Source organism: Gopherus flavomarginatus, chromosome 5, assembly GCF_025201925.1.
Source record: "Gopherus flavomarginatus isolate rGopFla2 chromosome 5, rGopFla2.mat.asm, whole genome shotgun sequence".
Classification (NCBI taxonomy): Eukaryota; Metazoa; Chordata; order Testudines; family Testudinidae; genus Gopherus; species Gopherus flavomarginatus.
In genome coordinates this window covers 55,514-80,509 of record NC_066621.1, presented here as the reverse complement: position 1 = coordinate 80,509, position 24,996 = coordinate 55,514, and the positions used below count along the sequence as shown (strand labels likewise).

The 24,996-nt window shown below is 52.7% G+C and overlaps 1 protein-coding gene across 2 annotated transcripts; it reads left to right on the top strand.

The window, feature by feature from the left end:
• Positions 1-7,684: 7,684 nt before the first annotated feature.
• SH2B1 (SH2B adaptor protein 1) lies at positions 7,685-23,685 on the top strand. Of its 2 annotated transcripts, none has more exons than XM_050955905.1 (10): positions 7,685-7,813; positions 12,628-13,592; positions 16,172-16,273; positions 16,768-16,859; positions 17,117-17,223; positions 20,179-20,385; positions 21,238-21,455; positions 21,562-21,733; positions 22,708-22,804; positions 23,140-23,685. In XM_050955905.1, the coding sequence occupies exons 2-10, from the start codon at positions 12,726-12,728 to the stop codon at positions 23,156-23,158; spliced, it is 1,881 nt and encodes a 626-aa protein (XP_050811862.1). In that variant the 5' UTR covers positions 7,685-7,813; positions 12,628-12,725; the 3' UTR covers positions 23,159-23,685. The 2 variants fall into 2 exon arrangements, with proteins under 2 accessions (XP_050811862.1, XP_050811861.1); XM_050955904.1 differs by lacking the exon at positions 7,685-7,813 and adding an exon at positions 8,050-8,879.
• Positions 23,686-24,996: the final 1,311 nt, after the last annotated feature.

The window sequence follows — 24,996 nt, the reverse complement described above, 5'->3', positions numbered from 1 at the left end:
GCTGCGCATGTGCCTTCTTGGGGGGAACTTGCCGGAGTTGGGGGGTAGGTAAAGCTGAGAGCGCAGGCGCAAAGGGATTGCTCCGCCAGGACCGCCTCACATTGGGGACAGGAGAATGAGTCCCGGCTCCTGTCCGCGCAACCTGAACACCCCCCCTCCGGTGACGTGTACATGTAACCCTGGTTACAGACACACCCTGTACCCTCGGAGGGGCACGTAGGGGGGGTGCTGGGGTAGGTGGGAGAGGGGGGCAGAGGGGCACGTGGGGAGCTGGTGCTGGGCTAGGGGGCGGAGGGGGCAACAGAGAGGCACGTGTGGGAGGTGGAACTGGGTGAGGAGGCAGGTGGGGGGGCAGAGGGGCTGGAAGGGGTGGAGCTGGGCTAGGGGGCACGTGTGGAGGCCAGGAGATATTTGAGATGTTTACAGATTGCTGTGCGAGAACAGACCCTGCAGTTATCTTGTCTGATCACCGGTATCACAGCCATGGGACTGCCTTGAATTAATCCCTGTTTGAGCTAGATCAGCTCTTTAAGAAAATATCTAGTGTTGATGTAAAGCTGCTAGTGGAGTAGAATCCATCAGGATCCTTGGGAAATTGTCCCAGTCGTTAGTTACCCTCACCGTTACAAGTTCCCACCTTATTTCTAGTCAATCCAAGGCCATGGCTATGCTGGCAGAGTTTTTTCACCGAAAGTTTTGTCAATGATCAAAAAGCGCTAAAAGAAAATTGTTCTTTCATGTTGTCGTCTCTGTCAGCAGAGCACATTCACACTGGTGGCAGTAGCAGCAGCAGAGAATCCTGTGGCACCTTATAGACTAACAGACGTTTTGGAGCATGAGCTTTCGTGGGTGCATGTATCTGAAGAAGTGGGTATTCACCCACGAAAGCTCATGCTCCAAAACGTCTGTTAGTCTATAAGGTGCCACAGGATTCTTTGCTGCTTTTACAGATCCAGACTAACACGGCTACCCCTCTGATACTTAGCAACAAAGCAATGCACTGTGGGGCGCTACTGCTCAGTTCAGCTCCCCACCTTCGAGTTTTGCAAGGAAGTACTTGTGATTTTCGTGGGCTAGGACTCAATGTAAGCAAATGATTAAACTGCTTGTTTACTTGTTGCTGCCAGCTTATCATTCAAAAAAACTGCTTTTATTGCACAAAAAACCATCAGCACACACACACGCTTCAGGGGAGAAGAGGTACTGGGGAGGGCTGATTTTCAGAGCTGTGTGTAAGTCCAGCTATCATTTGAAAAGGTGTCCGTGGGGATGGCGTGAACAGGAAAGCAAGAAGTCCCAGACAGTGGAAAGGAATTTGAGAGTGGAGTTTGGGGAGGGCATGGGAAAGAGTTCTGAACGTGCTAAAGGGAAGGGCAGGCACACATCTATCTGTTCAGTCTGGACTGTTATGAGGGATCGTAGCATCTCAGTTTGCTTCTCCATAACTTTAATCATCCTCTCCATTGCATCCCTAACAAAAGCCTCATTTTCTTTTCTGTCCAGCCTTTCCATTTTCCTTCACTGCCTGCATTCCCTCTTTTCTGCATCTGATTATTGCAGCACCTCCTGGAACATAGAATCATAGAATATCAGTGTTGGAAGGGACCTCAGGAGGTCATCTAGTCCAAAAAGTTTTTCCTGATATCCACCTAAACCTCCCCCACTGCAACTTGAGACCATTACACCTTGTTCTGTCATCTGCTACCACTGAGTACAGTCTAGATCCATCGTCTTTGGAACCCCCTTTCAGGTAGTTGAAAGCAGCTATCAAATTCCCCCTCATTCTTCTCTTCTGCAGACTAAACAATCCCAGTTCCGTCAGTCTCTCCTCATAAGTCATGTGCATGTCTTCTTTGCTCCATCTTGGATGCTTTCTTATCTGGCGGAGGTGCTCTGCCGGTGTGTAGGGAATGCTTCTGAAGGCCACATCTGCAGAAGCACAAGGAACAATACACAGAAGTATGATTAAATATGTGCACAGCATTGAAACAGTACACTAAAATACATCTCTAGTAACATACCAATCACTTTCTCACTAACCAAATGCCAGCCAACATCCCGAGCATGGTGAGTGTACCCCAGGGTGGGAGGCATTGTACATGGGGAGAAAGTCAATATGAAAGGGTTGTGGTACAGTTGATATTCTAAATGGTGTGTGTGTGTGTGTGTGTGTGTGTGTGTGACCGTGACCGACCAGATATCTCACTCCTGAGGGTAAGCAGGGAAGCAAAGGTGTATCTACTACATGCTTGTGGCTTCCGCCCTGATCCCTGTGCTGCTCACCTGGGTGCCCCTTTGTCCCTGCACAAGTGATTGCAGAACGGCGTGGGAAAGAACAAAGCAGCTCTGCCAAGAAACCTTCAGCAGAGGATTGCCAAGTATCTCCAGGAAAGTTTCCTAGAGATCTCTCTGGAGGATTCCCATGAAATCATGATGTGCATCAACACCCTGCTCCACCGTACTGCTTAGCTGCACAGGGAAATGTCCAGCACACAGAAACATAGCCATTTCTATGCCCTCAACCCAGCTCAGCACTTCACAAAGCAAAACCAGTTATCAGGGGTCTCTGCTCCTGCTTCTGAACAGCTCCTGACTGGACGCACCACCAGGTGACCCTACCGAGGGCTCCACATCATCATTTATCTCAACCTCTTTGTCAATGACTTCATCCGTTGAGTTAGGTCCACTTTCTGCCAGCTCCAGCCACGTTGAAGTATCCATGGGGCTCTTGGTGGTGGAGGTGGGGTCGTTGCCGAGGATAGCATCCAACTCCGTATCAAAATGGCAGCACTGGAGTGACAGTTTGCCTCGCGTGCCTCAGCTCCTTGACCATTGCCGTGCACTGCAGCATGTCCTGATCATAACCCTTTTCGCACGAGCTTTGAGAAATCTGCCTGTAGGTATCAAAATTCCTATGGCTGGAGTGCAGCTGTGACTGCACAGCCTCCTCTCCCCAGATACTCAGCATATCCCACAGATCCACATTGGTCCAAACGGGAGAGTGTTTGCCGCATGGAACCGTCATGGTGAGCTGGAAAGATGTGATGTGAGCTCTCCACACCAAGCAAACAGGAGTGGAATTTCAAAATTTCCCAGGTCTTTAAAGGAGGAGGGGCGGTTGGCGGACAGTTGCTTACCTGGCTGCAGAGCAGTGGAATTGGAACTGCTGACCAGAGCGGTCAGGATGGGCATTGTGGGACACCTTCTGGAGGCCAGGTGATAAAAATCAAGCACAGTGTCTACACTGGCACTTTGGTGACAATAGTTTCGCATAAAAGGCCCTAGATCGTTTAGATGGTTTTATTTTGTCACCAAAACTGAAGCGTTTTATCACCGAAACTGGCCTTGCAGTATTGTTTCATCACCAAAAGCTGCCTTTTGGCAAAAAACAAAAAAACTCTGCAGTATAGACAAGGCCTAACTGCAGTTTCATGTCATTGCCTCTTCTCTACTAAACTGAAGAGTTCTCTGTTATTAAATGTCTATTCCCCACATGGGTATGTATAGACTGTGTTCAAGTCACTCTCTTTGTTAAGCTCACAAGATTTAGTTCCGGGAGTCTGTTACTATAAGGCATGTTTTCTAATCCTTTTATCATTCTTGTGGCTCTTCTCTGAACCTTTGCTAATTTATCAACATCCTTTCTCAATTGTTGGCACCAGAACTGGACACAAGATTCCAGCAGCAGTTGCATCAGTGCCAAATACAAAGGTAATATAACCAGTCTACTCTGACTCGATAGTCCCATTTATACATTCAGGGATCACATTAACCATTTTAGTCACAGCATTGTGCTGGGAGTTCATGTCTGAATGATTGTCCATCATGACAGCCAAATCTTTTTGGGGTCACTGCTTCTCAAGATAGAGTCTCCCATCCTCTAAGCACAGCCTGTTATTTGTTCCCAGATGTCTGAGTTTATATTTGGCCATGTTAAAATGCATATTGTTTGCTTGTGTTCAGCTGACCAAGCAATCCAGATAGCTCTGCATCAAGTGACCTGTTCTCATCAGCTGTAGAATTTATAAGTGATGCTTTTATGTTCTCCTTTGAGGTCATTGATAAAAATGTTATAGTGCAGGGCCAGGAACTGATCCCTGCAGGGGCCACTGGAAATACAGCTTCCCCCTGTACAATTATATTTTGAGGCCTATCAGTAAGCAAACTTTTAATCCATTTAATGTGTGCCATGTTGATTTTGTATTGTTCTAGTTTCTTAATCAAAATGTCCTGCAATACCTAGTCAAATACCTTACAGAGGTTTAAGTATATTAAATCAACAGTGACTTATATCAAACTTGTACTCTCATGAAAAAAAGCAATTCATTAGTTTGACAGGATTTGTTTTCCATAAACCCATGCTGATTGCCATTAATTATGTTACCTCCTTTAATTCTTTATTAATAGAGTCCTATATCAGCTGCTCCATTATTTGCCTTGCATCAATTGTCAGGCTGATAGGCCTATAACTACCTTGGTCATGGCATTTACCTTTTGTAAATATTGGCACATAATTAGTTGAAAAATCAATATTAATGGCCCAACTAGCTCCTTGGATAGCTCTTTTAAAACTCTTGGTTGCAAGTCCTCTAGACCTGCTAATTTAAAAATGTCTAACTGTTTAACATCTTCTGGAATTCTGAAACCCTTCCTGCACCCCAACTGCCTGCCGCACCCCAACTCCCTGCCCTGAGCCCCTTCCTGCACCCCAACTCCCTGCCCTGAGCTCCCTGCCGCACCCCACACCCCTTCTGCATCCCAGCCCCCTGCCCTGAGCCCCCTGCTGCACCTCACACCCCTCCTGCACCCCAACACCCTGCCTGAGCCCCCTGCTGCACCCCAACTCCCTGCCCTGAGCTCCCTGCTGCACCTCACACCCCTCCTTCATCCAAACCCCCTGCCCTGAGCCCCCACTGCATCCTGCACCCCAACTCCCTGCCCTGAGCTCCCTGCCGCACCCCACACCCCTTCTGCATCTCAACCCCCTGTCCTGAGCCCCTTGTTGCACCTCACACCCCTCTTGCACCCCAACTCCCTGCCCTGAGCTCCTTGCTGCATCTCACACCCCTCCCGCACCCCAACCCCCTGCCCCAAGCCCCCTGCCGCACCCCAACTCCCTGCCTGAGCTCCCTGCTGCACCTCCCACCCTTCCTGCACCCCAACCCTATCCTGAGCTTCTTCCTGCACACCACACCCCTCCTGCACCCCAACTCCCTGCCCTGAACTCCCTGCTGCACCTCCCACCCTTCCTGCACCCCAACCCCCTGCCCTGAGCTCCTTCCTGCACACCACACTGCCTCCCACACCTCGCACTCCCTCCTGCATCCCAACCCCTTACCCCAGCCCTGCATGCAATTTCCCACCCTGATGTGGCCCTCTGGCCAAAAAGTTTGCCCGCTCCGATCTGTAAGTACCTACATAGGGAACAGAGATTTAATAGTAGAGGGCTCTTCAATCTAGCAGACAGAGATGTAACATGATGCAGTGTCTGGAAACTGAAATTAGACAAATTCAGATTGGAAATAAGATGCAAGTTTTTACCAGGGAACAATTTTACCGGGGCTGTGACAGCGATTTCTAAATCAAGATTGGATGTTTTGCTGAAAGGTCTATTCCAGTTCAAACAGGAATTAACTCGAGAAGTCCTATGGCCCGTGTTATACAGGAGGTCAAACTAGATCATCACAGTGAGGTTTTCTGGGTTTATCCAGCCCACCCTACTGTACACTGAACCAAACAGGATCTTCCAGTTGATGCAGTGGCCAACAGGGCAAACGTGATCATGGATATATAAACAGGGATGTATCAAGTAGGAGCAGGGAAGGGGAGTTACAGCATCAGTTAGATCATTACTGAATACTGTGTCTAGTGCGGGTGTCCAGACTTCAAAAAGGATGTTGATAAATTGGAAAGGGTTCAGATAAAGTCACAAGATCAACTCATGGTCTGGAAAACCTGCCTCACAGAGAAACACTGAAAAAGCACAAATTATTTAGCTTATAGAAGAGAAGGTTAAGAGGTGACATAGAGGTCAGCCTTTAAGGTCAGAAAGGGCTACTGTGATCATCTAGTCTGACCTGCACACTGCTGTTACTGACACATTGGGCCTACGTCAGGAGGCAGTTTCTCATAGCAGAAGGCTCTTTAATCTAGCACCTAGATGCTGGAGTGAGACACATTCATACTGGAAGGCACAAGTTTTTAATGGTGATGATAATTAATCATTGGAACAACTCACTTAAGGATGGGCTGGATTCTCCATCCCTTGAAGTATTTAAATCAAGTCTGGATGGCTTCTGCTACAATTAAGGCATAAATCAGGGACACTCTATTTCTGGCACCACCTAAATCAAGACAGCCACCCTAAAACCAACTCAATCCAAAGCTTTAGAAACATGGACCTGCAAGCCAACTGAGGTCGCCTCCCCAGCTGAAAATGACAAGAAGTGTGACAAACATGCAGGCCCCAGGAGGCATCTGTGTGAGGCCCACAGGTGTATTCAGATTCTCCTGACCCTCAGCTTACATTTAAAGAGTAAGTGGCTAAGCCTCACGGCTGTAGCCATAACCTTCCAAAAATGACCTGAGGGTAACCAATACTGCCTGAGTCCATTCCTTGGAGAGGGAGGAGCTGCCACAAGTGTGACTAACAGCGCCCTTGCCCTGAGTCTGCAGAGAGCCTGAGCCCATCGCTCCGTGCCGCAAACTGCCCTGGCCCTTATTAATCTGATTGGAGCCTCAGCTCTACTGCCCTAGGCTGGTGCATCAGCTGTAATGGGGCTGGGAGGGCCTTTGGGGTTTGAAGTGTCGGGGGCGGGGTAGCCGTGTTAGTCTGTATCTACAAAACAATAAGGGGGCCGGTGGCACCTTAAAGCTGAGCAGATTTACTGGGGCATCGGCTTTCGTGGGTAAAACCCAGATCTTCAGATACCCACGAAAGCCGATGCCCAAACCAATCTGTTTGGCTTTCAGGTGCCACCGGCCCCTGGCTGGTTTGGGGAACGGGCTGGGGCAGTGATGAGGAGAGGGGAGATCCGGGAAGGGGCGGGGCTGGGACAAGGCCCATTCCCTGCCCCCCATGGCCCGGCGAGCTAGCCTCCTGAAGGGGGCGCTCTAGCAGCGCGCGGCGCTCTGTCCTGTGGGGGCCGGACTCTATGGCAGGCACCGTTCCATTCGTGCTATCTGCCAGCACTTGAGGTTTATGAGAAGCCGCTCTAGCCCGTTTGCTCTATGGTGTTTGCTGTTCGAGAGAGTCCTTCTAGCGCGACTTCCCTGACTCTATGGTACAAGTGTGGCGTTGTGGCCGTTCTCGTCCCTCCAGCCACCTCTCTATGGTACGGATCGTCCATGGGAGCCGCTCTAGCGTAGCCCTGCTATCACTTTATGATATTTGCCACCCGCAGTTGTCGCTCTAGCGAACGAGTCTCCTCTCTATGGTAACTCTGCCCCGCAAGAGTCGTTCTAGGCAGGCGGACTCGACCCCGCTGTGGCATCGCCACTAGCGGACGCCGCTCCACCCTCAGCCTAACTATCGTCTATGGTTTTACACTTGCAGCACGAGTCGCTCTAGCCAGTAACCGCCTCTCTATGGTGCCGTTGTTGCGCAGCCGCTCTGGTCCCGCACCCTGTGGGACGGGGTTTCCGGTTACTTCCCGGAAGCGAAAGCCTGGGCGTTCGACGTAGGACGGAGCACCCGGAAGCGGAAGTGACGAAACGAGGGCCCTGTCCCTTCTTCGCTGTTACGGAGACAGACTCGGAAGCTGCCGCTGCCGAGACCCGGGAGGAGCCGTAGCCGGAGCCGCCGGGCGGGATGGTGAGACTCAGTCCGGCTCCCATGGGGCCCCGCCCCTGGCCTCCGCCCGGCCTGGTGCTGCTGGAGCTGGGCAGGGTTTCGCCTCCCCCCCCCCCCCCCGTGCTCAGCTGCTTCCTCGCCGCGCGGCCAGTTCCGTCACTGGCTGGAGCTTTGGGTTGAAATGGGAACAGCCGCTTGCAGGGTGACAGCCTGACACCAGCTACAGGCTGACACTCATGTGCAGGGTGACAGCAGCTACAGCCTGACATCAGGTACAGCCTGACACCTCTGCACAGGGTGACAGCAATGACAGCCTGACACCAGCTACGGGCTGAGACTCACGTGCAGGGTTACAGTCTGACACCAGCTACAGCCTGACAGCCACACGCTGTTATTGTAGGAGTAAAGGGCAGCAGAATTGTGCTTAGCCTGTGCTGATTGCGGAGGTTACCCTCGGTGCTTTATTTTGTGCCAGGGCCGAGCCCTGGCACCTCTAGTCTTGGCAGTTCATAACCCCAGGATCTCCGGGCTTGCCACATCAATGATTAATGTAAAAAACGTACTGGAACACTGGCACTTAATTGTTGAACCCCAGCACCTCTTTCATTACAAATTAAGCACTGCTCACCGTCAGCTGAAGTGCACTCAGTAAGCAGCGGGTTTGGATGCCAGATCCCGGTGGAGAGGAAGGGTTGGGGGCAGGTGTTTTGCTTGGTGTTGTCAACTCTGCCTAAGAGTCACAGGCGCCATTTGATCTGCCCCTCTCCTTGATTTAAGGATAGAGCTGATTAGGCTCCATAGAGTCTTTTTTTTTTTTTTAAAGTGATCAATGATAATCTAAGGGCGTAGACTTGCTGCAGGACAGCACTTCTGGGGCGGACCCTGCCCAGGCTGCACTAGCAGTGAGGTTCCCCAGTGAGAGCTGGTGGAACCTCAAGAGACCAACCTGCAGAGGTCGCAGTGGCAGGTGGCAGCAGAAGGTGACGGCGCTGGGCCATTGGCAGTGGAGTGAATGGTGGCATGACAAACAACAGCGTCCAGAGTGAGCAGCCGGAGCAAGTGGCGAGCAGCTGGAGGAAAGAGCAAGGTGCCTTCTCCCCCCCAACCTCCCCCTCGCAGGGAAGAAGGTGAAGTCACATGAAAGCACCTCTGACCTCTGTCTTCACTGACCAAGGATGACTACTATGAGTGGGGTGCGGTGGAGGGAGAAGGGAGGGGTACATTAAAGGAACATTTGTTTGTTGGGCTACATTTTAGTGATTTTGCTCCCAAATGCTAGATTTGTGACTGGGAAACAAATATAAATACATTTCCTAGTAGGCCAAGATTTTTAAAATGCATTATTTGCCAAGGTAATTATCTCACATTATTGCGATCTCGAGAGATCACTATATTGGGGAATTTTAGTACTAAACATTTGTATTGTTATGTTATAATTCATTTTTACATAAGAACGGTCAGACTGATTGTCCTTCTAGCCCAGTATCCTGTCATCTGACAGTGACCGATGCCAGGTGCCCCAGAGAGAATGAACTGAACAAGTAATCATCCAGTGATCCATCCCATCATCCACTCCCAGCTTCTGGTGCGCATAGACTAGGGACACTCAGAGAATGGTGTTGCATTCCTGCCCATCCTGGCTAATAGCCGTTGATGGACTTGTCCTCCAGGAACTTATCTAGTTCTTTTTTGAACCCCCTTATAGTTTTGGCCTTCACAGCATCCTCTGGCAAAGAGTTTGAAAGGTTAACTGTGCATTGTGTGAGGAAATACTTCCTTGTGTTTGTTTGTTTTAAACCTGCTGCCTATTAATGTAATTGGGTGACCCCTAGGTCTTGTGTTATTTAAAGGGCTAAATAACACTTCCTTGTTCACTTTCTCCACACCAGTCAAGATTTTATAGACCTTTATCATAGCCACACTTAGTCATCTCTTTTCCAAGCTGAAAAGTCCCAGTCTTATTAATCTCTCCTCATATGCAATCTGTTCCATACCCCTAATCGTTTCAGTTCTTCTCTGTACCTTCTCCAGTTCCAATATATCTTTTTTGACATGGAGTGACCAGAACTGCATGCAGTATTCAAGATGTGGGCATACCGTGAATTGATATATTAAAAGTGGAGGATCTTGGTTTGCCAAACTGATCAGCAAAGCCAATGCTGACAACCTACATGAAAAGGCTGCAAAACACCAGGCCTCTGGACTGCATCGATATGCAGAAAGCCTTGTAAGCCGGTCACTGTCACAGCCAATTGTAGAAGAACTTAATGAGGCTGTTAAGAATTCTGGAGACAAAGCACAGTTTTGAGAACAAATATGACTGTTGCAACAATCATACACATCCTGCAAGCAGGAGTCCAATGTTAAGTTCATTTTCCGTTGTTAATCCTGAAGTTGGACTCTGGTTCCGAACAAGACCAGCAATGTTCGCTGTCTTTCTGCAAGAAACTCAACTGGCTGGTTAGAAGCATGTGGTGCAGCAGTGAAAGGTTCAGCAGTTGAAAAAGTGAAGAACTCTCACTGCATTTAGAAAATGTGTATACATGGCCGATGAATGAATCGATGCATATGGGCATCAATTGTTAAGTCATTGTGATTATTTTCATGTCAGTAGCAGGCCAACAGCTGCATTTCTAGATGTTCAGGTTATAGAAGATACATCAGCTGCATCTCTGACAACCCACGTCTTAGAAGAGTTAATTGCTTATAAATTGAACCCCAAAGAGATGGCTGCTTGTGCATTTGATGGAGCTGCAAACTTCTCTGGAAGACATAATGGAGTATAAGCTTTGCTCAGAGAAAAGTGTAACCCTAATCTCTCCTATACACGCTGCCTAGACCGTCTTCTCCAACTAGCACTAGTATGAGCTGCCGAATCTTCAAAAGATATTTAAAAAGCCATCAACTTAATGTCTTCATTATACTCTTTTTTTTTTTTTTTTTTTCAGCAAGAGTCCAGAAGGACTGAATGTCTTGGAAAAAATTTAAGATACAATGTGACTGAAGTTCAAATTAGTCCAGCCTGGGAAAACCTGCTGGCTTTCTCATGAGCGATCTTTGGCTGTTGTCTTAAAATTACTGCAACTGTTATTACTGGCTTTGGAAAGTATCTACCAAGATAGGACAGATCTAAATAGTAAGGCTACTAAGTTTACAGAAGACTATCACCCTTCTCTCTCTTTTAAGTCTACTGTTGAAACCACTTGGGTCATCCAGGCATCTGCTACAACAGTGGTAGATCTCTGTCCAGCAATAGATGCTACACTTGGATCAATCAGAGAGAGAGCCGTTGAAAATGTACTCGAAGAAGTGAAGACTTCAGTCTAGAACTTGACTAATGAAGGCACTTGTATTGAATCCTTAAGTGAAGAAGACAAGAAGTGTTTGTTAAGACAGCTGAAAAAGTACACAGACTTGATTCTTACAAATCTACAATAGCGACTTCTGGATTCTACTCAACCTCCATGTAGCTTTTGCAGATGCCTGTTTTATAAAACACCGACCACTGAGTGAATTGAGACACTACCAAAAATGGGGTTGCCAAGTGATCAGGACAGAGCGGAGAATTTGAACATAGAGTGGAATATCATACGATGAACGAACAAAGATTTGACTTCAACTTTTTCTTTTTCATCACTAGTGGTTCGACCCAATCTTTGTGTTCTGTTTCCTGGGTTGAAAGAGAGAAGAATTCATCTCTTGCTACTCCCAGTCTCAACAGCTACAGTTGAGTGTTCCTTTTCCTCGCTGAATAGAATTTTGTGTTGTAAAAGAAGTTGCGTTCTGCATGATCATGAGCATACTTGAAGGACTGGAAGGACTGGACACGAGAAGCCACCAAAAAATGAACACAGTGCATTTGAGAAGTTCATTAACAGAGTTGTGCAAAATTACAAGAAGAAACCAAGAAGGATGTAGTTGTTGTGCTTCATAGTAGGCTTGAAAGCCAACTTTCTATGATGATTTTAAAACATGAGGTATATCTAATAAAATGGTTGTGAAACATTTTTCAGTTTTTACTATGGTGCCATACAGCCCACCTTCACCCACACAGTCTAACCTGTTGTCAGCCCTCACTCCGCTGTAAATTTGAACACCCCCACTTAATTTCAATTTCCAGGGAAAACACTGGAGCTGGGGGCCTGGCTGGGGCAGGAGCCTAGAGAAAGGAGGTTTGAGGGGGCTGAGGGGCACTGGGGTTGGGGGCCTGGCTGGGGCAGGAGCTTGAAGGAAGAAGGTTTGCGGCAACTGAGGGGCACTGAAAGGGAAGCTAAGCCTGGGCGCAAGGGGAAACAGGGAGACAGGGTGCCCCCCCCGCCCTTTTCCTTCCCATGGCGCTGTGCCTCCCAGTGTTACACCTTGGAGCCACCTTCTCCCTCTTGCCACCTGGGCATCTCCCCAGCTACTCCCTTAGGCACCTCCTTGCCCATGGCTTCTCCTTTCATTGTACCTTCTTCACAGGGGAATCCTCCAGCCCATCTCCCCCTTCTGGGGTTCATGCCCCCTTGGGGCAGTGGCCTGGGTGCAGTGCCCTCCCACGTACTCCTCAGGGTATCTCTAGGGGCTCTCCTCAGCCCCTTCCTATCCCCCCCTGAGGTCTCTGCGCTGTGCCCTCTTCCCCCCCTAGAGTTCCACCGTCCACGGGATCTTCTGTTACCTTTGCTCAGCTTCCCGGCCATGTGGTGTGTCCTGGGGCTATTTCTTTTCTCTCTCTCGAGCTGTGCCCCCTTTACCCATCGCTTCCTGGTACACCCTCAAAGTCCCCCTCTGGGCTTACCCCACAGTGCTGCATGCCCTGCTTGTCTTCTCACTCTCTGTTTCTCCCACTGTCCCAGGTGAGCACGACAGTAGCAGCAGCAGCAGCCTCCTGGTGGTCAGGATCCTGGCGCCCAGCCCCTCCCGGGGCCCCTGTCTCCTGGACAGCGGCAGCAGCATGAACGGCAGCGTGGCGCCACCGGGGGTGGTGGAGGCAGCGGCACCGCTGCCCTCACCTGGTTGGCGGGATTTCTGCGAGGCCCATGCTCGGGCAGCCGCCCTGGACTTCGCACGGCGTTTCCGCGCCTTCCTGAGCGAGAACCCCCAGTTTGCAGCACCGGGGGCGGAGGCTGCCTTCTCCCGCCGCTTCGCAGAGCACTTCGTAGAGCACTTCGAGGCCGAGGTGAGCAGGGCCTGTTCCGGCGACTCACCCCCCCGCTGCGACATCGCTCCCTTCACTGGCGCCCATCATTGCCCTGGGGGCGCCTCCTCCTCCTCCACCCGTGACCTCTCCGAGACCTGCAGTGACTCCTCGGTGGCCTCTCCAGTGGAGCCGCAGCCCGGCCTGGCCTCAGGGTTGTCCAGCAGCCAGTCTCGTAGCTCTGAGGACGTTTCAGCCTCTGCCGCGACTGCCAGCACGAAGCCTAAGCTCAAGAAGCGCTTCTCTCTGCGCAATGTCAGCCGCAGTGTGCGGGGCAGCATGCGAGGTATCCTGCAGTGGAAGAGCTCAGCCGAGTCCCCCACCGAGGAGGAGGCTGGCGGGGCCAACACCAATTCCAACTCCTCAGGGAGTGGGGCCGCAGACTCCCTGCCCACCGAGCGCTGGACACACAAGTTTGAGAGGCTGCGGCTCAGCAAGGCGCCTGCCCCCAAAGTGGAACTGTCCAGTGTGCGCCGGGAGGGGCTGCTCAATTACATCGTGGCTGATGACAGCGGAGGGGGGGGTGGCTGCCGGGCCCGATGGCAGAAATGCCGGCTGCTGCTGCGGAAGGCAGGCAAGGGAGAGGGCAAGGGCTACCTGCTGGAGTTCTACATCCCCCCCAAGGTGAGGGGCAGTGGGAGTTGTGCCCCATCCTGGGGGGCAGCCACCCACCTGATGGGATTCCTTGTGGGGGGCTGCTAGTAGGGATTGGCCGGGGGGAGCCTCAAGTTGGGTGGCAGAGAGCTGTAGTTCAGGATTGAGGAGCACTGCTAGAGCTGTGCATGTTGTGATAGGCTAGGTGAAATGAAAGGTGTTCTGGAGACAGGGCTTCTGGGTACCTTGCCTGGCTTTGGGAGGAGAATGGGGGTTTAGCAGGGTACAGCAGTGGATCTTAACCTTTCCAGACTACTGTACTCCTTTCAGGAGTCTGATTTGCCTTGTGTCCCCCAAGTTTTATCTGTCTTAAAAAGTACCGGGCTCTAAAATCAGACCTAAAAATACAAGAGTGTCCTAGCACATCAGTTATGAACAATGGCCGATTTTCTCATTTTTACCATATAATTATAAAATAAATCAGTTGGAATATAAATATTGTACTTACATTTCAATGTGTAGTCATAGAGCAGTATAAACACATCGTTGGCTGTATGAAATTTTAGTTTGTACTAGGGCTGTCAAATGGTTTTAAAAATTGCGATTAATCGTGAGATTAAAAATTCATCGTGATTAATTGCCATTTTAATCGCACTGCTAAACAATCATAGAATACCATTTAAATATTTTTGGATGTTTTCTACATTTTCAAATATATTGATTTCAATTACAACAGAGAATACAAAGTGTACAGTACTCACTTTATATTATTTTTTATTACAAATATTTGCACTGTAAAAAAGATAAGAGTATTTTTCAGTTCAGCTCATACAAGTGCAATCTCTTTATCTTGAAAGGGCAACTTATGAATCTAGAATAGTTTTTTTTTTGTTTTTTTTTACATAACTGCGCTCAAAAATAAAGCAATGTAAAACTTTAGAGCCTACAAGTTCACTACTTCTTGTTCAGCCAATTGCTAAGAGAAACAAGTTTGTTTACATTTACAGAAGATACTGCTGCCCACTTCTTAGTTACAATGTCACGGGAAAGTGAAAACAGGCGTTCTCATGGCACTGTTGTTGCTGGCGTTGCAAGGTATTTGTGTGCTAAGTATGCTAAACCTTTATATGTCCCTTCATGGTTCGGCCACCATTCCAGAGAACATGGTTCCGTGCTGATGGTGGGTTTTGTGGTATAACAATCCAAAACAGTGCAGACCAACACGTGTTCATTTTCATCATCTGAGTCAAATGCCACCAACAGAAGGATGATTTTTTGCGGAGGTGGTTCAGGTTCTGTAATTTCCAAATCAGAGTTTTGCTCTTTTAAGACTTCTGAAAGCATGTTCCACACCTCGTCCCTCTCAGATTTTGGAAGGCACATCAGGCTCTTAAACCTTGGGTCAAGTGCTGCAGCTGTCTTTAGAAATCTCACATTGGTACCTTCTTTGCATTTTGTCAAATCTGCAGTGAAAGTGTTCTTAAAACAAACAACGTGCTGGGTCATCATCCGAGACTGCGATAACATTAAATATATGGCATAACACAGGTAAAACCACAGAGCAAGAGACATACAGTTCTCCCCCAAGGAGTCCAGTCACAAATTTAATTAATGCGTTATTTTTTGAACGAGCATTGTCAGCATGGAAGCATGTCTTCTGGTATGGTGGCCAAAACATGAAGGGGCATATGAACGTTTAGCATATCTGGTACGTAAATACTTTGCAATGCCAGCTACAAAAGTGCCATCTGAACGCCTGTTCTCACTGTCTGGTGATGTAACTAAGCGGGCAACATCTCCTGTAAATGTAAACCAACTTGCTTGTCTTAGCGATTGGCTGAACAAGAAGTAGGACTGAGTGGACTTGTAGGCTGTAAAGTTTTACATTGTTTTGTTTTTGAGTGCAGTTATGTAACAATCTACATTTATCAGTTGCACTTTCACGATAAAGAGATTACACTACAGTACTTGTATGAGATGAATTAAAAATACTATTTACTGTTTTTTTACAGTGCAGATATTTGTAATAAAATATATAAAGTGAGCAGTGTATGCTTTGTGTTCTGTGTAGCTGAAATCAATTTATTTGAAAAGATAGAAAACATCCAAAAATATTTATAATAAATGTAAATTGGTATTCTCTTATTCTTTAAAAGTGCAATTAAAACTGTGATTAATCACAACTGATTTTTTTAATGAATTTGTTTAGAGTTAATCGCTTGAATTAACTGCAATTCATTGACAGCCCTAGTTTGTACTGACTTCTCTAGTGCTTTTTACATAGCCTGTTGTAAAACTAGGCAAGTGTCTAGATGAGTTGATGTACCCCCTGGAAGACCTCTGCCTATCCCCAGAGGTACACATACTCCTGTTTGAGAACCGCGGGGGTAGAAGAGTCAGATTGGACTCCTGAGTTCCTGATCTGGCTGTGCGCTCTTGACAAAGTCCCTTCCCTGGGCTGCACCCTCAGTGTAATAGGTCAGTAATGACCCCGTCCCATCGCACTCGGCCTAATGCAGTCCTGTGTGGGGAGGGGGATGAATGGCCTGGCCCAGGGCTGGGTTGATTGTGGGTCCCATTTCACCTTGCTGTCTCTCACCTGCTCTCAGTCCACCAAGGCCCGGGTCAGCATCCTCTGCTCGGCAGTGACTGATGTGCGCACCACCACGCCGCTGGAGATGCCTGACAAGGAAAACACCTTTGTCTTAAAGGTGGGTGTGGGGGACTGGGAGGGGCTGTGGGGGGAATTGCTCACGGGTGGGGGAGAAGAGAATCAGCGCACACCCCTTCCTTGCACTGCTGCTGCTCTCATGGGTTAGGCACAGGGCTGGGACCAACCAGATGGAGCCATGTGAGGGCCGTGACACCCCCCCCCTCCATGGGGGGGGGCCATCCCCTAGTGCTGAGGGTCTGAGCAGGAAGCCCCAGCTGTGGGGCCAGGCTGTGGAGCTGTTCTGTGGGGGAGGGGTGTAAGAGGGTTCTGGGAGGTTGGGAGTGGCCCCATAGGCGTGTGCAGAAGGAGTTCTGGAAGATGTCCTTCCATACTGGTCGGGGAGGGGAGGAGCGGGGTAGGAGCACCTGAGGCTGGAGTGGCAGAAAAGGGGTGCCAAAGGGCTGGGGGATTGGGATGCTAGAGGGCTGAGCACCATGAGGGATTGGGAAGGGGGTGCCCAGGGCACTGTTGCTGACCCGATGTACGTGGCAGATGGAGAACTCTCTCGAGTACATCCTGGAGACAGTCGATTCGCTGCAGATGAGGTCGTGGCTGGCCGACATCCAGGACTGCATGAGCCCAGGGTGAGTGAGCCAGCGTCTGGCCCCGACCGCAGCTCTGACGTCTCCCCATCATGGCAACAGGGCTCCAGGTCCCCTTCGCCTTGCTCTGGGACCCCCCTGTGCCACCAGCTCCTCCACCCCCTGAGTTGCCCTGGCTTCCTGCCCTGGGCCTGTGCTCAGTGCAGGGTCCAGATCCCAGTTCCTAGGACAGGGAGCCAGGCAGCATCCCCAGGGGTGGGGGTGTCCTTTACCTGTGAATCATGCCTGTGTCCCTGCAGGGAGAACATGGACAGCATGGACCTGCCCTGCCTCAACCACTCGGAGAGCATGCCAAGCCGTGAGCTGCCCCTGGTGCCCAGCGAGAGCAATGAGCAGCTCTCCCAGGGTGAGTGTCAGCAGAGACCACTGGTCCTGCCAGCCCCCTGAACCACCCCATAAGCCATCTTCCCCCATAACCAAATCTTCAACCTCTATCCCGTACCCTCCCCAGCCCTGCCTCTTCTCCCCATGAACCAACACAACACCCTGTAGCTGGCCCCCCTGCCCTGCATCCCCCTTTACTAGGGGCCTGTAGCCAGCCCCACAACGCTTGTCTCCTCTGTACCCTCCCAAGCCCTGCCTCCTCCCGTACCATAGGTGAATGGCATGCTCCCAGCCCTCTCTGGCGCTGTCACAGGTCCACAGGATCGGTACTATGGCCCCAGCTTTGGAACAGTCTCTCGGAGGACCTCTTCAGTGAGCCAGACCCCCTGGGGTCTCTCTTCTTCCTGGACAAGCCATGTGGCTTCACTGCCTGCTTAGACTGGATCTCTGGGCTGCAGCCTCCAGTTTCCCCCGTGAGCTCTGCCCAGCAAGTCCTGCTGAGCCAGACCCTGTCAGAGACGTGCCCACGCTGCCAGGACGGTGCCCCTCGCCCAGTGTGGCAGGGACAGTCCCACAGTGCTGGCATGCAGTGGGGTGTGTTAGTCAGCTGGCCACGGCACAGGGAGCCCTTAGGGTAGCGCAGAGGGCTGCAGGTTACAGCCTAGTCCATTTTGCTGAGCCCAAAGCCCCACCAGGCTATGGGGAGTCCCTTGGGTCAGGCTCTCTCGTCGTCTCTGATCTTCTTTGTTAGGCTCCCAGGGTGTGGTCTGCTGGAGGCAGTCAGGGTACTTACCCTCCCTTCCCCCTCCCCCTAGTCCTTTGTTCTCAAGCTGGGGAGATGCAGCTCAGCCCCCTGCTAGGCGGAGGGTGTGGCATTCCCTGGACTGGACTGCCATGTCCCCTTAGCTCTCCAGCCTGAAGTGTCTTGGACACTGCTGTACTGTCACACTAGGCTGCTCATGTGCAGCCACTAGCATGGAAGGCCACTCCTAAATGTTTACATGAATGCTTTTCTAGTCAGCCATGAGTCGATACAGGGTGGCACCCACATATCCCCTGTCTCAGCTCTGGCCCCCCCATAATGTGGGTCTTACACTGCTCAGTAGCCTGCTGGACAATACAAGCTCATAGATGGTTGAATGTCCCAACAAAGGGTAACATTTATGCACCAGCCTTTGTTGTCTCAAGTAGAGGTTTCTTAAACACTTCAATTGAACCAGCTGGTTTAGAAAAAACAATAAACCAAGTGTATTAACTGGAGAAAGACCCAGTTAAGTGATGATGAGGGAAAAGGCGTCAAAGTCAGAATTGGTTACAAAAGAAAGAAAGATAAAACCACTGGCTAATTCCTAAACTTTACCAAGCTCAATAAGATTTGAAGCAAACATCATTGTCTCCACACCAGACGCTGCAGGCAATTCTCAGTTCATAGGCTCTCCCTCCTTTCAGCCTGGGACCATTCCCCTTAGTTCAATACCCCACAGGTCTTCATTGATGTTATGAGGAGAGAGCTGTAAGGAGGAGAGGAGAGGAGAGGTGGCTAGAGGTTTTTCCCCCTCTTTGATACCCCAACCCTTCTGTGCTGGACAAGCCTTGCTGGGTCATAGGGGCCAACGGTTCCATGTCAGCTCAGATGAATTGTAAATTTCCTGTTTACAAGTCGCTTGCTGGTGAATCTCTGATTAAGCAGGCAGTGATCTCTTAGCCCGTAGCTGGTGTGCCTTTGTCTCTGAGGAATTGGCTTATGGTGTTATGCAGAATCACAACCTATTTCACTAACAATCATACCATAAAACCTCATCATTTGATATGAAGTATTGTTACACACGTTTCAATGGGGCAGTGATGTTCAGCAGAGTATGAGTTTTCAAATGATATCTCACAAGGCACATTTGTGCCAAATATATCGTAGCCATATAAAAGTGGTGACCGTGGGGTGCAGGGTGTCACAGCAGGGAAGTTGGTATGTCTCTGGGTCGTTGGTTGCTAGGTATTGGATTTGTCATTATCTTCTGAAGAGCTCCACTGATATGGGACCAAGGGTCCAGACAACTAGGCAACACCCACACCTGTATCCTAGCCTGGCAAGAGCGCACACACCTGTTCTTCCCTCTGAGCAACAATGCAGCACAGTAGGGAAACTCTGGCGCGCACACACACCAGCCTGTATAAAAATGTTACAAAAAATTGTCACTTTGAGACAACCTGCTATACCAGCACCCTAACTACATAGCTGGTCCCCAAACCCCGCTTCCCCTCCCCCAGGTACCAGCGCCCCATAGCTGGCCCCCCAACCCTGCTTCCCCTCCAGGTACCAGCAACCCATAGCTGGTCCCCCCACCTCTTCCTCTAGACCAGCTCCTTCAGCTGTCTTCTCCCCTACACCTGCCACACTAGATACCTAGCCTGTCTCTCCATACCCAGCTCCCTTCTCCCCTGAGCCTGGTTCCTCCTTTTCACAGTTGGCTCCTGACTCTTCTTCCATCCACTGCTGCTTTTGTTTACAGATGTTTTGCAGGGTGCAGTGACCTCACCACAGCCAAAGCTGGCATGGGCTTCCCTGTGGCTGGGGGGCAGTGCAGGAGGAGTTACCCCCCTGGGCCCAGGGGATCTCAAAGCAGCCATGGGCTGAGTGTGTCTTATTCAGGGGCAGGGTCTGCAGGGGTGGCAGTGACTATAGAGAGTAGACACGATAGACAATAACAGTTGGAGAGAAGAGGGATCTGAGATGGGTACATGGGGAGTAGTGGATCCAGAGAATGTGCTGCCCTGGGCCAGTGGAACTGCCTGCCACTGGATCACACTGCATTCAGGAATTGGGTGCTTCCAGAGAAAACTAGACCAGCTGGACCTGCTGAGGAGGGAGCATGAGCCACACAGCATGGGATGGCCTCAGCAGGAGCCATCCCTGAACTGGGTCTGTCCCAGCGCCCCCAGCTCTGAGGATTGGTAACTTCATCTGCATCTGTCCCCCCAGGTGCATATGGAGGTCTGTCTGAGCGCCCCTCAGCTTCCATCTCCCCCAGCTCCATCTCCATTGCTGCTTCCCACTTCAACTCCATGGAGCTGCTGCCTCCTGAGCTGCCCCCCCGAATCCCCATCGATGAGGCAGCTGAGCGGCTGCAGGGTCCCTACCCCCCTGGCCTGCTGCACACGCCCTTCCCCGACACTCCGGACACCACAGGTATGGAGCAGAGGAGTCCATGCGGGGGTTGGGGGAGAAGTAATGAGTAATGGGGAGTTCGGGGGGACCATGTAGCCAGAGTTGGGGGTGTTTCCAGGAGGTGTGTGTCAGGAGCAGGACCCAGAGTGGAAAAGAGATTTTGTGGGAAGCAAAGGTGTCATTGGGAAGGGGATGAGGGGGAGGTCTCTGGTGAGGGGGGTGCTTGGGGGACTAGGGAAACCAGGTCTGCAGGAGGGGCATGCTGGGGATGTGTGTTCGGGGGAGGGGGGAATGGGTCTGGGGGAACGGGACAGGGGCTGAGTGGAGAGCAGGTCGGGGGGATGTACCAGGGATGGGGCTGAGAGGAGGAGGTTGGGAAGAAGGGACAAGTGCCGAGTGGGGAGCAGGTCAAGGGGATATGCCGGGGACAAGGGCTGAGGGGGGAGCAGGTCGGGGAGAAGGGACGGAGGGTGAGTGGAGAGCATGTCGGGAGGATGTGCCAGAGCCAGGGCTGAGCGGAGAGCAGGTCAAGGGGACGTGCTGGGGACAAGGGCTGAGGGGGGAGCAGGTTGGGGAGAAGAGATGGGCTGAGGGGGGAGCAGGTTGCGGGGATGTGCCGGGGGCGGGGGCTGAGTGGAGAGCAGGTCAAGGGGGCGTGGCAGGGACAAGGGCCAAGGGGGGAGAAGGTCAAGGGGATGTGCCCGAGACAAGGGCTGAGACTGGAGCAGGTTGGGGAGAAGGGACAAGGGCCGAGTGGGGAGCAGGTCACGGGGACGTGCCGGGGTCAGGGGCTGAGCGGGGAGCAGGTCGGGGGTGGGGGCATGCTGGAGGCATGCCCCCCATGTGCTGTTTCACTCCCCTTTCCCGTGTCAGGCTCGTTCCTGTTCCAGGGGGAGCCGGACCCTGGCGGGGGCGACCCAGAGCATCCCCTCTCCGAGTACCCCTGGTTCCACGGCACCTTGTCCCGGCTGAAGGCCGCCCAGCTGGTCCTGGCTGGCGGTCCCAGCAGCCATGGTGTCTTCCTGGTGCGACAGAGCGAGACCCGGCGTGGGGAGTACGTGCTGACCTTCAATTTCCAGGGCAAGGCCAAGGTGAGGGCCCGAGCCCGTGGACTCATCCCCAGAAAAGGGCTAGGAGTCCTGGGACCGCAGAGCCTGTGGCCATGGTCTGACCCGCTTCTCCCCTTCCCCCCACCAGCACCTGCGGCTGTCGCTGAATGAGGACGGGCAGTGCCGCGTGCAGCATCTCTGGTTCCAGACCATCTTCGACATGCTGGAGCACTTCCGAGTGCACCCCATCCCGCTGGAGTCAGGCGGCTCCAGCGACGTCACCCTGGTTAGCTACGTGGTGGCCTCGCAGCGGCTGCATGGTGAGAGCGTGGGGGGCCCTTGCTGCACCGGGAGTGGGGGGGCGGCAGCCCCAGGACACTGTGGGTTGGGTGTGCCGGGCGCCCGGGAGGGCACATCAGCTGCAGTTCCATCGGCGGCTCACAGCTCATTCATAACTGGCTGGAGGAGGCTTGGCTGGAGGCTCCCTGTCTGCCTGCTCCCCTGTGGGATCTGGGGGGTGGGGAGCCATGGGGTTGTCTGTTCCCTCTCTGTCCGTCTGTCTGTCTGCGTGGCTGGGTCTCCGTGCCGTGGGGGTTCCCAACCGGCTGGCTGGAGAGTGTCTGTCAGGGGAGGGGCATTCCCAAGCCCCAGGCTGGTGGTTCCCCATCTAGCTGGAGGAAAACGTGTTTGTCTTGCTGCCTGGGAGAGGAAGCATGCATGTGGTTGGGAGGGAGGGCTTGTGTCTATCTGGGGCTGGGGGAATGTGTGGAGGGAGGCGGGCGTGTGTCTGACTCAGCGGGGAGGGGGCGTGTGGCATGCCTCTGGCTCAGCTGAGGGAGACGGGCATTGCCAGTGTCAGGCTCTGGGAGGTGGGTTCACGTGTCTGGGGAGGACAGAGGGAGGTGGGCTCACGCGTCTGGCTTGGGGGTGAGGTGGGAGTGCATGGGTCCATCTAGGGGTGCGGGACGGAGGTGGGTGTGGCGTGCATACGGCTCAGGGGGGAAGGAGGTGGGTGCAGTGCATGTATGGTCCCGGGGGGAAGGGACGGAGGTGCAAAGAGAAGGTGGGCATGGGTCCATTGGGGATGGGGGGCAGGCAGTGGGCAGATGTGTTAGGAGAGAGGGTCATCCAAGCCCTATCTGGCAGTTGTCCTGTCCTGTGTCTGTCCATCCGTCTGTGCTTTGACTGTCTCCCCAGGCCAGGCGGCCATTTGTCCCCCCCACATCCATCTGTCTGTCCCTGTATCTGACAGGCGTCTCTGTCTTCCCCCCCCTCGTGCCCCCTACCCCTGCAGGCAGGGACAGGGCGGGCAGCCGAGCCGCCGCCTGTGAGCCGACCCAGCGCAGCCCTGACTCGCCCGGCCTCGTCTCCATCGGCGCGAATGACTGTTTGTAAGTGTGAGCCATGCTGGGGGGCGTGGCCCCGAGGGAGTGAGTGTCTGTTGTGTGCGCCATGGCCCATCATGCCATCCATTGAGGGGGGCGTGTCTGTGAGCTTTTGCTGCTCACCCCTGTTCCCCAGAGCTCCTGCGGGTGGGGGGCAGCAGCTGCTGGGGGAGAGGGGTCTCAGGTCTGTGAGGCTGGCCCTCACGGCCTCCTGTGTGACCCTGTCCCTGATGTCGGGGGGTGGGGAGCTGTCACCCTGTTATTGATCAGGGGTTGGGGGCTGGGGTTTATGTCAAGTGCATCAGCTAACACCTGACCCTGTCTGTGTCTTGTCTCCACAGAGCCGAGCACCTCCCATAGCCTGCCCCACCCACCCCCATCCTGGCACGCAGCTCCGGAGGGGGGGGCCCTGCAGCCCCCTTGGCTCAACCCCGAAGCCCCAGCCCCCAGCAACCCCTCCCTGCTGGAGGAGGAGGAGGAAGGGGGCACCACAGGGGACCCAGAGGATGGGGCCACGGGAAGGCTCGTGCAGCTCCAGGTTGAGGAGCCAGAGGGAGACACGGGGCATGCCCGGGCCGTCAACAACCAGTACTCCTTCGTCTGAGCCACGTTGGGGGTGGGGCAGCCCCACTGAGCACCCTGGGGCCCTGTGACAAGGGAGCCCTAGCCCCACTGTATGCCCCGGGCCCTGTGAGAGAGGGGCCAGCCCTCTTGAATCCAGCTTCCCAACCTCCCACCTTACATGTGATCATTGAGCCTCTCCCTTCAGCGGTACAGAGCCCATTGGGGCAGGAAGGTACATCGCCCCCCCCATTGGCAGAGGGGCTGGGCACCGAAACACTACAGGGCAGGGCCTCTAGAGCGCTGCGGGGAGTAAAGGCCTGTCCCTCCCCAAGCCAGGGGGGGCCTGTCCCTCCCCCCATGGCTCCGCACGCTGTCACTGAATGTATCGAGTCTCCGAATGTATCCTCATGCATCCCCCAGTGTGACTTCTGACCCCAGGGCGTTCAGCCCCCTTCTGGCCCTGTTCTTCTCCCACCCCAAAGCAACATATTTATACACCTCCCGGAGCCAGCCTAGGGTACTACAGGCCAGGCCCTGACACCCTGCGTTCGACTGGCCGCACCTTACGGACCCCCCAGTAAATTAAAGAGAAGATACTATATATGTCTGTCCCCTTGTATGTCCCCCAAGCTGTGCGCTGCCCCCATCTGTTCTCTCCTCCCTGCCCCATCTCACCCTGCACAGCAGTGCCCACTGTCCCCCATGGTGCATCCACTCGCCCCCTTTCAAAATTATTTTTCTACTGTGGAGTAGTTAGACTTTCTTCCCCGTGACCCAGCCTCAGACCCGACCCAACACCACCCCACCCTGACTCCGCCCTGTCTGCTGTTTAGTTGGCCAGGGTCCATTCGTTTGTGTTAATTTTTCTGGCGTTTGTACAAACCTCGTTCACCTTTTAAAGAAAAAGAGGGAAAGAAAAGCTCGACTGCAACAGCAGTGGCTCTGTCTCTTCTGTGCCTTGGGGGCTGGAAAGTCACACACCCTGCACTGGCCTCATCCCCACGAACCCACCAGGGGCGTGTGAGACACCTTCCCTCCCTTCCCCCCCAAGGGCCTGGGGACGGTGCTTGCAAAGGAGTGGGGTGACTATGGAGGAGTAAATGTCCCCCACTGCTGGGGGAGTCATGGGCATGGGGGGGCTAAAGGGACACCCCCTGCAGCCAGTGTGGGAGCGGGCCCCTGAAGGATAAATACTCCACTGTGCCTCCCAGGGCAGAGGCCACAGGGAGCTGGGCCCATGCTGGGAAGGGAGGGAGCTAAGACCTCTTCCCCCAGGCCAGAGTTCCCAGCATGCTGACTGTACAGGATAGACACCGGCCAAGCCCCAGCCCCTAGGGTGCAGGGGCCACGCTGGGGATGGTGGCAGCACAAGCAAGTGGGGAGGGTAAACTCAGCTGCCCCCCATGGCCTCCAGAGCCTGTGGTGCTGCTGAGGGCGTGCAGTCCCCTCCACCCTGGCCCAGGACCTGGCCTCGTCCCTCGTGCTCGGCACCGCAGCCTGGCTGTGGGGGTGCCTGCAGTGGGTGCTGCACGGTCAGTGCATACGTGTGGCACTGACCCCTGGGGGCACGGCATGGGATGCTGCCTGCCCCCTGGTGCTGCTGGGGTTGAGTAATGGCATGGTGGGGTGACGGA